A 17,711-nucleotide genomic window follows, 5' to 3' on the forward strand; every position below is an offset into this window, starting at 1 on the left:
CCATGAGAGAAACATACCTCCTATTGTGAGAAACAATCTGCAGCCAATAACACGGGCTCAGGCAAGGATCTCAGTGAAGCAGCATTTTTATTTGTGATTGCAATGGCAGGTGTCCTGCAAGCAGGAGTGCACAGCAAAAGTTTATCATAACCTTATATCCCCACTACCCGATGCTTGATTCCTCACCTGTTTCCTCATTGGCTGAGTACTACAGTTTCACAACCTACTTGGTGCTTGTTACTATACCATGTATGTACAATTTTATTGGACCAACCTTTAATTTCTCCTTTTCCTCTCATGACTAGAGGGCATGTGATTTTCCTGTTTTTCTTAGCTATCCTCCTTTGGGACAGTGAGACCTTCCACTGTCCCCTTCTCTACATAACATACTCTCCAATGTTATGCCACTGTTATGCCTGCACAATCACTTTTGAATATGCAAAGTTAGTGGAGTTTTCCACTGCAAAAACAGAACTTCAATTCTCACACTATCTACATACTGCTACTTCTGGAATTTTATAGATGTTACACTTGCTGTTGCATCTGTGAATTGCTTATAAGTAGGTAATTTAGGCAAATTGTCTAGTTATGTATATTTAGGTAGAGCTTGTGGCCTGTGCTCTCCACTCAGTTTGTCACTGCTCTATTTTTATTCATGGGTATAAATTTTAGGATTTTAAAATAAAAAGCGGGATCACATTTATTTTCTCCTATTCTGTGAACAACTGAAATTTGGAAGAAAAAAAATGGAAATGCCAATTCTTAATGTATGGGTTGAAGTATTATTAATGAGTTAGTATTAAATAAGATTTTACAATGTTTATTTCTTATGACAGGTTCTGCAATCATCACTTTCTGGCTCTGTGAAAGCCATGAAACTTGTGTCAATAAAATTCTGCATTTCACTCAGTTAGGGTTAAATATGATAGTAGTCATATAAATGTCTCTTAAAGTTGACTAAAATTGTTTTGAAATTTTGCAGGCAACTTCAGTGCATTGATGTTTATTGTACCTCTCAGATTTCTGTTGCCTGATCAGATTATATCAGATCAGCTTGTTGCTATCTTCTAGAATTCTGTGCTTTAATTGATTTCCCAACATAGTCCAAAAGACTGTGTGGGAGATTTAATTTGATTTCCTTGATTAGTTGTGAAGAATATAGTCCATCCTTCTCTATTCTTTCTAACTTACCTTTATTTTCTTAACATAATGTTGAATTTAATTTTTATTCTCTTGTGAACAGAGCATGAAAATACTCTATGTCTTTATTTATTTTATGAGACTAGATGGCAACTAATTATTATGCAAACAATCTGCCAAGCTCAATAGTCTGTAACATTTTACTTTATGAGGAATCAGAAAACTCATATTCTCTTCAAGTTGTAATTTTTGTTGTTGTTCTTGCATACAGAATAAAGACTGTGTCATTATAGCTAGAAGGTAAAACGGAAGTCTGAGGAAGAAACAAAAAAAATGTACAAGTGATCTCAGTGTAATCTTAGGAAATGTGCTTAAATATAACATCTCATTTTTGGTTGTTTTTGAATACAAATTTATTCTGAATTTATTTCATGATGAGAAATTTTTTTTTGATTTCTTACTGAAATGCATGTACTGTGCATGCAGTATGTGGAAATGATGAGAATTTTATAATTCAAGGTAAGAGACTGTAAATGGCTCCTAGAAGAGAGAACCAAAAAGGTGTTTTATTTACTTGAGGGTGATTTTCTTTTGAATGTCATAACTGTTTGTACAGAAGTGGTATGTTCAATGTGTAGGAAGGATAAAAACTTAGTTGTTGAAAAAATATATTTTTCAAAAAGTGCTAAGTAAAAGTGGTCAAATATATAACTTAATTAAAAAAGTATATATCACATGAAATCAATTTTTCTAAGCTTTATATCATCCCAATGAAACTGTCTAACACTAATGATAGAACATTCATTTAAAAAATAATGAATGAATTAATTAATTGCTGCAAGCATCCAAGGTGAGCTATGGAGTCCTATCTTTCTGAAGGAGTGAGTTTCATTTTGCTTCTCAATTGGCTTCTCAAGTATATAAAATTATAAAGATTTTTAGAATGCTTCTGGATTAAAACTCATGATTTCATGCAGATCAGTAACTCTAAACTGTTGTTTTTTTCTTATCTGAATAAAAGGTTGCTATTTAAGAATGATTGACCAGAAAACTTGAAACTTTGCAGTTTTATCAGTTTAATGCTTTCATGATTTTTATAATGTTATCCTTAGCATCTGCCTTTCATGCTGTTAAGTCTTTTTTGTTTGTTTGTTTGTTTTGTTTTTCCTATCTGTAAGCTTTTTTCTATTGTACTTTATGTGTGGAACTCAAATCAGTTCAATTAGGAGGTATATTGGAGGTGGCAGGTCTTGTAGCCAGAAGGCATGTAAACTGTAGATTCATATAGAAATGCATGTATACACACAGAGCGAACATTTCTACTGCCTGTTTTACACTATTTTAATCCTCTAAGTTAGGCACAATTCAGAAGACTAAAATCATGAACTGCATTTTGTATTATAATCAGTGGATGGTGGTATTGTGAGGGATTTTATACATTGTGAACTTCTGCGTAGTATACATCATGGAATAATGTGATGTAAACTAAACTTTCAATAGATACATTACTCATGAAGGCAGATAATGAGCTATGCATATTATTCAGAACAAGTACCCCTCCAAAGAACATATGCCAGGAAGAAGTCTGATCTTGTTCCTGTACCACAATTTTTATAGAAATGCTGTTTTACCAGTGCAGTAGAAATTTCAAGTAAGCTGAAAGGTGGTGCTCTCCATGGGCTGTGTTGCTGGTGTCAGAATAATAAACTGGTAATCACAATGGGAGGAAAATAGTCTGTGAGTGCCTTCCAAGCTTTGGGCTTCTGAAGCCAGTGTTGTATAAATGTTGTAGAAGAAGCATCCCCTTTTCTCCCATTAACACACAGGTTAGAAAGACACAAAGAACACTAATTATAAGCTACTAGTTCTACTTTCAAACATCCCAATCAGTCAAATGTCCCATAAATTAATTTATGTGAAGATTAGGTCAGTAATTTATGGAAAATCTAAAATACTCAGTGGGTAGAGCTTAGGGATATGGTTTAGTGGAGGGCTGTTAGCGTTAGGTTGGAGGTTGTACTCGATGACCTTGAGGTCTCTTCCAACCTAGAAAATTCTGTGATTCTGTGATTCTGAGAAATATAAATGAGATTAATGTACAGTTTATATTAAAAATCCAGTAATTCAGTGTGCTTATTTCATGTCACACTATCAGTCATTCTGACAGAGGAAAAATCAATACCATAATATCGGCTCATTAGCTCCACAAATTCTAAAAAGAAATTTTCTTATTAGTTGTGAGAATTGTTGCAGATTTTTATACATTTAATACTCAAAACATGATCTTTAATTATCGTAGTCCAGTAGGCTTCATCAGGTGATCAGTGTTGTTTCAAAAAGTGATATTGATTTAGTCACTTTCAGGACTCCTCGGCAATATCACAATCCTTTTTTTTTCCAAAATATTCACCAAAAAAATTAGCAAAAATATTTAATTTACTAACTAGTAGTATATGACTATTTACAAATAAAATAGAAAATGTGGTCTGTTGTGCAACGTTTCTTTCAAAACAACTTTGCCCTCTATTGCTTTTGAAACTGGGTACGGTCTGTTGGGAAAATTTTAATAGAAACACAGAACTACATATAAATACCAAGGATGAAATAAAAGATGAAAGCTTAAACAATAATGCAAAAAACTTCCTTTCTATGAGAAGGATTTGTTACATTTGGTGGAGGTGAACTCCAGCTTCTGTCAATAAGCTGTTGCAAAAATGGACAGATTATTTTTTAAGTTACAATTAACTGATATTGTTTTGAGACATATTATCATAAATACCAGTCAAGTTAAATATTTTGTATTATAAGGCACTATCTTTAGCACAGGGAAAGCAAATTGATATGGTAATAAGCAATTTCTAAAACAGATCTCAGAGAAAAGCTATTTCTGAATGAATAATACAATTTGCTGTCAGGTCATAATTTAGGGAATGTAGGGAAAAATGACAGCATGTAATGTAGGAATGAATATCTTAAAATGTTAATTCGTATTCTGTTTTCAATACAAAGGCATTACTGAGAATAAAGGTTGGCCTCTTATGATTGCTAAACTTTTTTTGTTTCCACCAGTTTATCATTGCATTGAAAGGTTTGCTTTCCATATTAAATTTAGTTTGGAATAAAGTTTTGCTTTTAGTTTCAGATTTTCTGGAGAAAAAACATAGCTTTTTTTTTTTATTTATTTATATATTTATTTTTGAGTTAGCCTTACAAGTGATTCATTTAAAAGCTTTCAGTAAAAAATAGCATGAAACATTTTATTTCCTTAACTTAGTATGTGTATATTTGTTACAAATTGATGAGAAATTTTTCTCTAACAACCTACATGTAATTACAGTTTTGCTGTTATTAATTTCTGATCAGGCTTCTGTAATGGCATCCCAAACTATTCTGTGTTCTCTGAATGACCAGAAGTAACTATTGTATATTTAGCTCCATTTTTTTCCCCAGCAATCTAACGCACTTTCTGTGAGGATCCACAAATTATTATCCAGGAGTCCAGATTTTTTAGTTTGCTGCAAGATATACTAAGAATTTTTATATAATTATATGGTTCATATAGTGAAACAGAATACGTACTTTACCATATAATTCTGAGAAATCTCTCGATTAACTGCATAAAATTATATAAGATTGTATTAGCTATTAACAGCTTTAAACTTAAGTTTCATGATGACCAGGTCACAAATCCTCATTTCTTAACATCTTTGTGATTAGCTAAAAAAAGAGAAAAAAAAAAAAAAAGAGTAGACACGAGCTTTTCTTTATTTTATTGCAGTTGTAATAGAAGACCTCTGCTGAACTGCTTCTTGATTTTTATTGCTTCTGTTTGGACAAATAGCATTTCAGCTTTATTCCTTTGAATTAGTATTACACATTCTATAAGTTGAGCTAAAGATTATAATGGTTTCTTCAGACTGATATTTTCTAAGTTAGGGTTCTGTAGAACATGAGTTGAATACAGCTTGCAATACTAATTAATAATTTAACTAATGTCTTCTCTACAGAATGCAAAATCATTTGTCTGCACATGTATAAACATTGTTTGAGTTCCAGAAACTACCTTTAACTATATTGGTCCCCTTTACATGAATCATAGGAAAAGAACTGACTTTTTAAAAGCAGTCCTTTTTAACATGTAACATACTAGAGGCAATTTAATGTTCTGTAGTTATATTTTGTTGAATCATCTTTCATATTTAATGATTACATAAATAGACATGAAACAAGAACAGTAAATGATTTTCTAATTAAAAATAAAAATAAAAATTCTATGTGTATGTGTGAGCAGTACCTAGAAATCACGTGAGACATTATACATTCTTAAATCAGTACTTTCTAACTTGCTATCCAGGATCCTGATGTTTGGCCTTTCCTTATTACTCAGGACTTAACTCATACAAATGTTATGATCTGGACTAAGAGATGAAAAATGAAATATAATGTTGGCCACCACAGTAGTATTAGTATTAACATTAGTCTTTGGTTGTGCAAAATTTAGAGATCACATTCTTAAAGTCATGCTTCACACAATCTGAGATTGAAGATCTAAAAAAAAAAATCTTAGTTTCAGTGGAAAACACCACAATAAATCAGTAAACTAATCTTTTGGTCATATTTTATTGAAATTTGAATTGGCTTCTTACTTATAAATAATTAGCAGATAAGATGTAGTAAAAGGTTGAGAGAGGCAGACTTGAAAGCCTATAAAGCTTGATGTCTGTTTTTCAGTAGGTAACTTTAAGATTCTTCCCTTGGAATTTATTTTCTTCTGGTCATTGAGAAAGTCTCAGAAGATGTGTATTAAATTCTCTGACTAAAGGAATCATATGGGAAATCCAGTTTTGCCCTCTCTGATCTTGTCATAAATTTCCACATCTGAATCACAGAATCATCAGGGTTGGAAGAGACCTCCAAGATCACTGAGTCCAACCTCTGACCTAACGCTAAACCATATCACTAAGCTCTAAATCTAAACATCTTTTAAAGACATCCAGGGATGGTGACTCAACCACTTCCCTGGGCAGCCTATTCCAAGGTCTGACAACCCTAAGAAAGTAAAGAAATTCTTCCTAATATCCAACCTAAACATCCCCTGGCGCAGCTTTAGCCCATTCCCCCTCATCCTGTCACCAGGCACGTGGGAGAATAGACCAACTCCCACCTCACTACAGCCTCCTTTAAGGTACCTGTAGAGTGCGAAAGTTAATAATCATGCTTAGTTGACATCATGAGTGCAGTTGCTGTAATGAATCTAATAAATGCTTTCACTAATCCTAGCAAGTAGATGTCCTTCGTATATACTTAAACTACTTTGGGCAGTAGGTACGTTTTTCTCCTTTCAAATTGCAATTTATTTGTGTGTACATATACTTATTTTTTATGTTTTTTAATGCCTCCGAGAAGTTTATAAAAAAGGTAGGTATTACCTTGTTTCATTTCAAATGTTTTTAAAAAATGTTTTTATTTAATTGTGATAAAAATTAGGCCACAATAACAGTCTGTGGCCAAGATAATTTATTTTATTGACAGATATTTAGGTGTTGCTGTTGCTACTTCATTATTATGATTTTTGTCCAGCGTGTGTATTTGATAATTCACTTGAATATTGTTACTTAATACTTAAACTGTAATAACTCTTCATGTTGTTATATAAATCTGACTGTGGTGTATACAGTGCATTGGAGTTCTGACATTTTCTGTCATGTTCTGTAGGCAGCTCAAGGTGGTCACAGAACCCTGCTATATGGTCATGCTATACTACTTCGACATTCATTCAGTGAAATGGTAAGCAAAAGAGCACTTGCACAGTAATCAGTAGCACAGAACTCATAAGTAAATGTTTTTAAAATCAAAATAAATATACGAATTCAGAAGAACTGTTCTTTATAAATCCTTTTCTACACTAGACTAAAAAAAAAAAAATAGTTTATGGTTTCTCAGTGCCATGGAAGTGGCCCTTACATTTTAAATTCAGATTGTTCAAATCTATTTCACTAAGAAATTTAGCTGAAAACCTCCTTTATCAATTAATTTTGTCCTTCAGGAATCCTTTTCAATGATCATTCTGTTAGCAAGTTGCTGCTATTACAAATGAATTTGTCATGATATGTGTTGATTTTCCATCATATTTCACAAGATTAGTTGTTCCTTTTAGATTAGGATAGTTGCCAAAGCATGCATCCGAAAATGTGCTAGCTTGTATAAATGTTGTTTCGCTGTGTTGTACAACTGGAAATTTTTAACTATTTTGGATCACCGACTTATACTGCCCATGCAAGTATAACTAATAGAAGTTGAAGAAGTTAGAGGTGAAGAAAGTGTCCTCCCTCATTTTTCTTGTACTAGAAGACTCCACATTAGTCTTTAATCTCTGCTATTTATGTTTATGAACCATAAAAATTGTGATTGCCTTGACTTACCAGAGTTGTTGGTATTATTACTGCCCTTTGGTATGCTTGATATGTTCTCACGCTGCAAACTTATTACAGCAAGGCTATAATAAGATGTTTGCCTGTTCCTATCTCATAAACTCTGTGAAACTTTGAAAGGAAAGAGTTCTATTGCACAACACAAATATGTGCAAATTGAAAAAGGATTTGGATGTTTTAAAGAAGTCAGTGAAAGCTTATTTACAAATAACACCATGCTTAACTTCTTTAATTAAAAAAAAAAAAAAAGCACAGGATAATAGTAAGATGGGGTAGTGTGAATGTAGTATTAATTTGGTATGTGTGTTAATTTTTGCATTGATTTTTGTTTTCAATAACTCCACTGTTTTTGCAGTATTTGACTTGTTTAACGTCATCAAGATCCCAGACAGATAAACTTGCATTTGATGTGGGACTGAGAGAAAATGCAGCAGGTATGGCAAGTTATTTTTGAAGGAAAACACCTCACATATCTGCTTTTAGAAGAGGCATTGTAATTAATGTTACTGTAAGTTTGTGAATGTAATGTTTATGTGTAAATTAGAAATAACTGAAAGTAAATGATGACTGTCAGTAATGATAACTGGTCAGTATTTATGTCTTCAGTAAATTAACTGAACTGACTTTGCATAAGAATGTAAAAGTGTCTTTGTAATTAAACTGATTTACCACAACTGCAATAACACTAGTGGTAACACAAATGGTAACACTAGTGGTAAGTTGAAGTAAAAATTTCCATTGAATAAAATAAATTTGATGCATTTGTTTGCTAATTGCATAGTTGGACACTTTCAATAGCATTAGTATATGAGAGAGTTATATATCAGTTTATTCACAATAAACATTCTAACCATGCAACAAATAAGTTTATAAATAAGTTTTATATGGAGAAAAGCAGAAAAGGTGCAATAAGCACATTGCTAAAACAGCTGAAGAAAAATAAAAGTCTAAAATCAAAATAATAGCTTGCATTCGTTTTCAATAGAATGAAAGAGATGCATCACAAATGAGAAAATACGAGAAAGTTTTAAAATCTAATCAGTTGATTGCAAAGAGTACTGTCAGTAACATTGATGCTGACAGAAATACTGTAAAAAGAATTGAGCTTCCATGAAATCACATATAAATAATAAGGCGCCACTGGGTTAGGGTTAAATGAATTTAATGTTAAATGAATTTAAAATCAACTCAATTGCAAAGAGTCACAAATAGGTTTAGGTGCTTCTGTATATGTAGCATTAAGAATTGCTGAATGGTGAGTCTTTCACCGAAGAGAAGTGACCCTGTAGTACCTGTTGAAAGACAAATACTGTGAAGAAGAAATCCAAGTACCTGTATACATAACTCAGTAATGTGAAGATTCAAATGAAGAAATGACAGTTCCATTAATATTAACATGTGCTTTTATTATTTTTTCATTATTTGAAAATAAATTAAAATAAATTAATTGATGATGGAGAGGCACTGTCATGTAGATGTTAAAGTATTTGTGGACCATGATCTTTGAAACGTCCTTCCCAGGTGACATTATTTATATGTTTTGTTACCCACATGACCTGACCTGTTTTTAATAAGTTAAGTTTCTCTTTCTGTAGTAGCCATACAGAAGATGGTTTCGGGCAGGTATTTTGGGCCCGTTACTTGATTATATCTTTGGATGCTGCCTTAGATGGAGACCATTTTCTTTAAGCATGTTGATAAGAGGAATCTGTGTTCTCTCACTCTGAAAAGTTCCAGTGAAACCCATCTTCATAATTCCGCTGTTTTTTTTGTGTTTTTTTTTCAAAGTTACTGTGCATGTGTCTGCTTGTGCCCATGAAGTTTTGAATGTATGCCTGTAGTTGTCAGATACCTTTATTGGTAATGGGATGGAACTTTTGTTTATTATTCTTTATAACTAATTTCATAATCTTCAAAGTTTATTTTAAGAAGGTTTTACATGAAATTTACAAGTTGATTAAATAGCTTTTTGCACTTTGTATTATGTTACCAACTTTGCCTTTGTTTAATTTTCTCCCACTTTGCATTATCCTTTAAGAAAGCTGTATTCAACTTTTTGCATCAGGGTCTTAACACTGAGATGTGTGAAATTGTGGAACAAATTAGGTAATCTTCCCAGAATTGGGGTGTGTGTGTGTGTGTGTGCATATGCAAAAAAAAATCTGGAATCTTATATTTAATGTATAAGTAATTGTAACTGTTTAGACTTGGCTATTGTGTAATTATATTGCTTGTAGTGCTAATGGAACTGCTTCCAGAACTGATGTTTGTAGTGAAGCAATATTGTAAAGTTACAGAGTATTTGTTTCAATTCTGCAATGTAATTGTAGCATAGAGTGGAATCAATACAGGAGATTTTGAATGCAAATATGAACATTAAGCAAAAGAAGACAGAAAAGGTGATAATTAAGACCAAGGTACTGCACAGCAATTTACTGGCTGTGAGAGAATTGAAGTAGGGATTTTGCATTGTTTTGTAAGTGGTTAGTAGCTTAACAAAACATGCAACAGGAAATATCAGTTTCAGTGCAAAGATCTGTTGCCAGAAAGTTTTGAGAAAAAAGGGAAAATATGAATGCATTGAAAAAGGGAATGAGGTGGCTTTATAAAGTGAATGTATTACAAGATACAACTCTTTATTATGTTATGTCAATGTTGTACAAAAATATCCTTACATTTCTTGGGAATTGTCTGTTTTATATAATCTTGATAAGATATCTCTGTCTTTTAGGTGAAGCATGCTGGTGGACAATACACCCTGCATCTAAACAAAGGTCAGAAGGAGAAAAAGTTCGAATAGGTGATGATCTTATCCTGGTCAGTGTGTCCTCTGAAAGATACCTGGTAGGTTTGTTTATTTAGCAAGTGAACCACATGGTGGGAAAATACGAACTGCTGGGGCAAGGTGTTGGGATTCTTCAAGTGAATTTTTTTCTGATATAGAAAAATGATGCCTAGATTTAATGCATTTATTTTTTTCTCAGCTTGCTTTCCCATAGAGCAAGATTGTTTGCATGCTTTTATCCTTCTGTAGTCTGCATCTTGGGAAGTATTTCTGTTAACTGTGGAAGATGTCTAAGCTGCAGCTGTAGTGTGCTGATAAGGTTTTAGAAAAGAGATCATTTTAAAACGGTTGCTAGTAATTTTTAAAGAATGTATGTATTTCTACTTTATTATGTATTTCTACTTCATTATGTATTTCTGTTTGGTTGGGAAAGGAATATATTCAATATTTTTTAAGCACAGATTTCACTGTTTCCTGTTACTGTCTTCTTGTTTTAGCATCTTTCCATGTCAAATGGAAGTATTCAGGTGGATGCCTCCTTTATGCAGACGCTTTGGAATGTACATCCTACATGCTCAGGAAGCAATATTACAGAAGGTTTGGTGGTTTATTTATTTAGACGTTTATGTAGTTTAGATGACTTTGTAACATTTTTCATAAAGACCAAATGAAAAAAGCACCTTAGAACATCAATCTGAAGAGCTTGTTAAAGTGCAGAAAATGAGCATAGGAGAGAAAAGTAATGGAAAGGAGAATGGAGAAATACAGATACTTCAGCTGAATTAACTGAAGAAAAGCTAAATAAATTAGGTAACTCTGCATTTACAAAGCATAAAAAGCTACATGAAAAATGAGGACCAAGAGATCAACTGATGAATTCATAGACTTCAGTTTAATACCGGGGAGTGTCGTGGTTCCGCTCGAGTGGGCAGCCGAGCTCCACCACAGCCGCTCTCTCACTCCCCCTCCTCCACACTGACCTTGGTGCAAGGCTGTTCTCCCACTCCCTTGACTCTCCCGGCTGCTGTGTGGCGCAGCGTTTTTTCCCTGTCTTAAATATGCTCTCACAGAGGCGCAAAACAACATCGCTTATTGGCTCGGATCTGGAAAACAATGGGGCCCTTCCCAAACATGGGGCAGCTTCTAGATCTTTCTCACAGAAACCACCCCTATGGCTCCCTGCTACCAAAACCTTGCCACGTAAACCCACTACAGGGAGTAGGGTCTACAGAATAACTAAAGCCAGTAAACTAAGATTTTGTAGATGATTTTCAAATACCATGTATCATGAGAAAATATAAGAAAGATAAGGTACATGCAAAATGGAAAACAAGTTTCCCATAGTTCCTATTTCAAACTTCTCATTGTGTTTTTTAAAGATACCTCCTCAATATCCTTTCTGGATCTTACAGCCATGCTTCCTCGTATCTTTCTCTAATAGTAACTGAAAATGAGCTCTCTAAATATGTCCCCTTAATCAGCTGTAAATCCCACACCACATGGGTAAGATTATTCTCTAGGTGCTTGACTGCATTTCTCAATAATGTTTGAAAAACATCACCTTATTCTGTCTGAGAAACACCTTGTTCTGTAATGATAAGCTCATTCAGTCAGTGTTACTCTTTATTTCATTGCCATGCTCTGTCACTAAGACAGACTGGTGCAAACTTGCAGAAAAGTCATCCAAGTCTGAATATTCTCAGGGAGTTTATAATACTAAGTAACATAGAGAATAATGGATTTTTAGCAAAACTAGATCAAAATAATATGCACAGCATAAAACGTAGAAAAAAACAGTACTTTTTTTTAATATTATTTCTAACTTTTAGCCATAAGAAAATATGTGAAGCATTCCTAAGAGATTCCTGAAGTAACAGGGCAAAGTAGAGAATCAATTCTGAAGGTCGTTGAAACAGTTTCTGAAAGAAACCAATATATAAGTTCAACCAAGCACAATTTGGAAGTAAATAAAATAAAAAATGAAATGTTAAAAATGAATAGGTAGTTTTTGAGAAATAAAACATTAACAGTGATACGAAAGGCCCAAACATCATTTCTACCAAATCTGGTTTAAAAAGTCAAAATGACTCCTACACTATCTTCTTACTTTTGCATGCACACTGTAAATTTGAAATATTGGCATTTTCCATCCAGATAGTCTAAGGACTAGCACAGAAAAATTGTTTGCCGTATACTCTAAGGGCAGAGGAGCCAGTGTAGCTTTAAATTGCAGAAATCATATTAGTGACACGATGATAACAAACAGTGTATTTTACCTCTGCTGTTCTCTGTTCAAACTATCAGCTTTCCACATTCATGAATGGTAAATGCCTAAGTCAGGTTCATTCTGTATCACTTGACATTGGATTTTATTTCCTTAGGTTGTAAGGCATTGCACAGAATGCCACAGTATACCTGTGTATAAGCCTATAAGAAGTTTGTCTTAGTGTTTGTAGGTTTTCATTTTAAGAGCATATGTGACATGGATTTGGCTTGTAATACCTAGCTTTCCACTGTGAGAAGTGTATTATGCTGAATCCATATATTTATAAATGGTCATCTGGTCCCTTGCCACCATGGATCATAAATAGTACAGAGGTTAACCCTCTGTACTCTGTGTCTCTGTGTTCTCAGGTTTCCCAGGCAAAACAAAAACAAAAAAATAAAATAAAACTAAAAATAAAAATAAAAACTTGTAATGGAAGACAAACATAATGTGCTTCACAGAGAGATCATGGAAGATCAGTGGCATATTTCAAATCTTTGTAATAGTAGGGATTTGTCAGCGAAACTTTGTAACTGTGTACATAATCACAGAATGGTTGAGGTTGGAGGGGACCTCTGGAGACCATCTAATCCAATCCATACTCAAGCAGGGCCACCTAAAGCAGCTTGTTCAGGCCCTTGTCCAGGTATCCTTTGAGTATCTCCAAAGATGGAGACTCCACAACCTCTCTGGACAACCTGTGTGCGTGCTCAGTCACCCACACAGTGACGAAATGTTTCCTGATGGATTCTCCTGTATTTCAGTTTGTGCCCATTGCCTCTTGTCCCAACACTGTCATCTTTACACTGGCTCTGTCACCTTTATACCACTGGCTCAGTCATCTTTACACTTGGCTCAGGTATTTATATACATTGATGAGATCCCGTGAGCCTTTTCTTCTCCAGGTCACGCAGGCCAAGCTATATCAGCCTTATCTTCTTAGGAGAGATGCTTCTGTCTCTTAATCATCTTGATGGCCCTTTGTGCTGGACTTGGAACCCTAGTACCGTGTAGCCCAGTGGCTGTTGGTCATATAATCCAAAATCACATAATTCAAAAAAAAAAAAAAAAAAAGGTATAGAGTGGGGTGAGGTGGGTTTTCTTTGTGTCATTTTCTTCCCAACTTTTTATGTTAGCTGTATATATACTTCTCAGAATGACCTAAATGAAGGGTGATCATATCTTAGACTTAGCAGCCTAGCTCAGCTTGAATAGATAGACTTTAAGAAAGTGGAATTTTCCTTGAGCTGCAAGTCACATAACAGACTTCTTGTGATTTTTGAAATACTTTTGATGGAACATAGATATCAGGGAAGTATAGTTTCTTCATGTTCTTTCTTTACTTTGACCCTTGTATTAATTGGCAACAGAATAATTGCCAGTTACCATTTTTCTAATTTACAAATTTCTGTTGAATTGACATCACAATATAAAAGTTTCATTATACCCTTCCTCCTTTAAATATTTGTTCTTTTAAAGGGCATTAATTTCACTTAGAAGGTCAGAACAGTTTGGACTTGGGTTTGATGAATCATTCTCCTCCTACACCATTATTTTTCTTTTTTTCTCTGAGGCAAAGTGCCTCATTTTGACCTATAGTCTTTGTGTTAAATGGCTTGGAAAGTTAGCTTCCATTAAGCTTGATTTTCAGAACTGGTAAGTGTTGTTCTGTCCTCTGTCTCCAGCTACTGCTGTGCAGTTTTGATTCTGACACAAGTTATAAATGTCAGAAAAACCTCACGAATTCACCAAATTATTTTTTATTGTGAACATTTAAATTTTATTAAGAGGGAGGAAGCTGTGGTGTTATATGTTTGATTTGACTTTTACCTAAACCATTCAATTTTCAAAACAGTAATTGTTGCAGATTTTTTCATTTTCCTTTTCTGTCTCAGAATTCTAATTTGATTTTTAAATGTTAATAAATTGCTTTCTTGTTATTTGCATTTACAGAAGAAATATTTCTAACTGAAAAAGATATTAAAAATAATATTCTTTTGCTATACAAGTTCATTCTATTTGTTGTATTTCACTAAAAAATGAAAATTTTAAAGACAGGTTTCACCTAGGAATCAGGTCCTTTTTTTATTATTGTTTTTTTGATGGTGATATTTTTACATAGGCAATATTTAAACTAATGAGTGAATGTGATTCTTCTGCAGGGTATCTTCTTGGTGGGCATGTAGTACGTTTTTTCCATGGCCATGATGAGTGTTTGACAATTCCATCTACAGATCAGAATGACTCACAGCAGAAGTGAGTAGTGATGCATTTTTATACACTTTCTTCTCTCAAAAAAAAAAAAAAAAAAAGTGTAGATTGTTGATTGGCAGTTGAATTTGAGATTAGATGAGTTAAATAGGTTAAACTCTCTTGATAGTTATCTTCAATTAGGCAGTGACATAGTTACAAGATGTTGAGAGACCTACTAGGTAGAAAATCAGTCATAAGTTCCTGTATTGCTGAAATTGAAGTAGTTGAATTCCACCAAGATTGCAGCTTTTTATGTTATTTATCTTTAATATGTACTACTATAAGCTGAGGTAAACAAACATTAGTGGGGAAAATGGTAATGCAAAACAAAACAAAACAAAAAAAACACTCTAGGAAAACCTCTGAAGGCTCAGACTCTCAAATATATTTTTTTATTTTATATATTGCACATTTTTGCAAGGCACTGCTCTTATTTATCACATTTGATTAATACTTTGTTTTAATATTTAGATTCTTCCAATGTATTTGTGTTAATCAAGAAGCAGAGTATCAGATAAACCAGTGTTCTCACTAGATAAAAGGTTGTAGAAAAAGTTGCTCAGATAAGAAAAAAACACAGCTTTCATTTCACAAATTGAGTTCCATGCCCAATAGTTGCATGAGAATAATGCTAGGCAGATTTTTTTTTCTTGGTAACTATTGAAAAAGGAGAAAAAAAATGTCAATCTGAAAACCCAGCTAAAATTCTGCATTTCATAATAGTACTGCTATCACAGTACTGCTGTGATATTCTTATGTATGCACTTACAGCATTCAGAGAAGTTTGCCATAGCAGGAAAGCAGATTTTAAATTCCCTTGCTTCGCATTTTTTTAGATAAATAATCACAATTGAAGGTCCCTATATGCTAAAGTGGATTAGTCCCAGCAATATATGTAAGAGAGATTTTCATATTATTTCATATTATTTCAATAATAATAGTAAACTAGGCACCGGAATTTGTGTAACCTTCTTAATGGATAATAAAATGGTTAATACTATAGGTTTTGTCCTGAAACTAAGGGCAGTAAGAACTTTTACTTAATATTGAAAATCTTTCACTACTGTACTATTAGAAACAGATAGTTGTTTATTTTTAACTCTCTGAAGTGTAAACAAAATGCTTTCTGAATCACCAAATTAGAGTTTGAACATTTTTAACCTTAACCAAGTTATGATAATGGTAATTTTTAATTCTACATTATCCTTTTTTTTTTTTTTTTTCCGGTTTAACCACCTTTATGGTTTGTGGTCTATTACAATTGTTTTAATAAAGCAAGGAACATTAGAACTGTCTTTTTCATCTTTCCACACCCTTTCTCTCATTTGAGAAAGGGCAGAACAGGTTTTATGAATTGCCATTATTACCTCTGACAAATCTACAACAAAATTTATTGTCAGAAATAGATGAAAACATTTAGGAATAAGCATGAATCAAGTAATCTGATTGCTGAAAGGTTCACCCTTAGGTATCAGGGTATTAGGTATCATAAATATATGAACAGAAACATTTACAAATAGAAAAAAGGCTGCCTAAGAAAAATTAAAGAACCCTTTTGAAAGTTTATTGCAGTTCCAGAAAGAAGCTAGTGAATCAATTTTTTCTGCACCTAGAATAATTCTGCTCTAATGTATGAACCCTTCTGTCTTGCTTGAATTATGAAACAATGTACTGCAGTATATTACAGTTATTAAGAAAATTATTTTCTTATTGTTGTTTGCCTGGAGAGCTGTTTCCACACTCATGGTTTACACATAGACACTGTCACATATTCTTTGAAATGCAGAAACAGGCGTAGCAAAAAAGGGATAGTGTAATCCCCTAATAGAATAATGAACAGATTTTCTATTCAGTTAGAGCTTCTGCTGAGCATTTGCTACCAGTAACAGAATGTTTCAGTTTATTGTAGAATAACAGTGCAATAAACCATTATTTAGTAAAATATGGAGGACAGCTTGGCAATCATATTGTGAAAGCACTCCACTCTAACATAGTTTTCTAAAAGCAGTAATGTTGCTGATAGTAGCCTAAAAATATACATTTATTGCTTTAGTTCCTTTCCAGAATTTGTTGTGGTTGAGTTGCCCTTTACTAGACTGGCAATCATGTTATATCAGTTGCTCACTGTATTTTGTGAATTCTTTTTTTGAAATGCCAGAAATCATAATAAGGAAAGGTTCAGCAGATGCGTCTTCTGCTGAAACTTCACTCCTAAGTTATACGTCAGTCTTTTCTAAGATTTTAATTTTCTTATCTTTTAATTTTCAAAAGAATACTTCGTTTGATTTACATGTCTATAAGACATCTCAGTCTAAAGAATTTAGTTACATGAACTGATTAGAAAAACAACATGGTAGAAAATTGTTTGAATATATATTTTAAATATTACAACTAAACTCTCAGGAATTATTATTATTTCCAAGTTATTTTTATTCAATCTATTGATCATGGTGCATAGAATGAATTCCACTAAGTTAAGTGCTAAAGAAATTAAACTTGCTTAGTTAAGGAAATCTTAAAATATACTAAGATACGTAAAACACATCAAACTTTCAAATCTATTGTTATAACTAAAGTATTTAATTAAAAGTTTATTTCCTATTTTTTATTGTTGCAGAATATATTTGCCATAGATTGTATTTGATGATTAAGTAGAATGTTAAGTTTCAACACTAAAACATGACACTGACCCACTGCCAAAAGTTCAAGTAAATGAGATTATGTTAAAGGCTGAATCTGTTTATTTCATGTTTTCTATTTCTCCAGATTCCCTAAAACCTAGTATAGAATTTAATATGTAGTATTTATTTTGTAAGGATTGTAATTCAGTGTTTTT

General features: G+C 33.0%; 1 protein-coding gene across 12 annotated transcripts in view; it reads left to right on the top strand.

The window, feature by feature from the left end:
• Positions 1-17,711, top strand: part of RYR3 (ryanodine receptor 3) — a 234,846-nt gene that overhangs the window by 60,479 nt on the left and 156,656 nt on the right. For all 12 annotated transcript variants that reach the window (XM_084519997.1, XM_084519996.1, XM_084520000.1 and 9 more), the window contains exons 4-8: positions 6,856-6,927; positions 7,927-8,005; positions 10,303-10,415; positions 10,854-10,953; positions 14,785-14,878. In XM_084519997.1, the coding sequence (XP_084376123.1) occupies positions 6,856-6,927; positions 7,927-8,005; positions 10,303-10,415; positions 10,854-10,953; positions 14,785-14,878 (458 nt within the window). The remainder of the gene's footprint in view (positions 1-6,855; positions 6,928-7,926; positions 8,006-10,302; positions 10,416-10,853; positions 10,954-14,784; positions 14,879-17,711) is intronic.

The sequence above is a fragment of the Aythya ferina genome (assembly GCF_964211825.1).
Source record: "Aythya ferina genome assembly, chromosome: 5".
Classification (NCBI taxonomy): domain Eukaryota; kingdom Metazoa; phylum Chordata; class Aves; order Anseriformes; family Anatidae; genus Aythya; species Aythya ferina.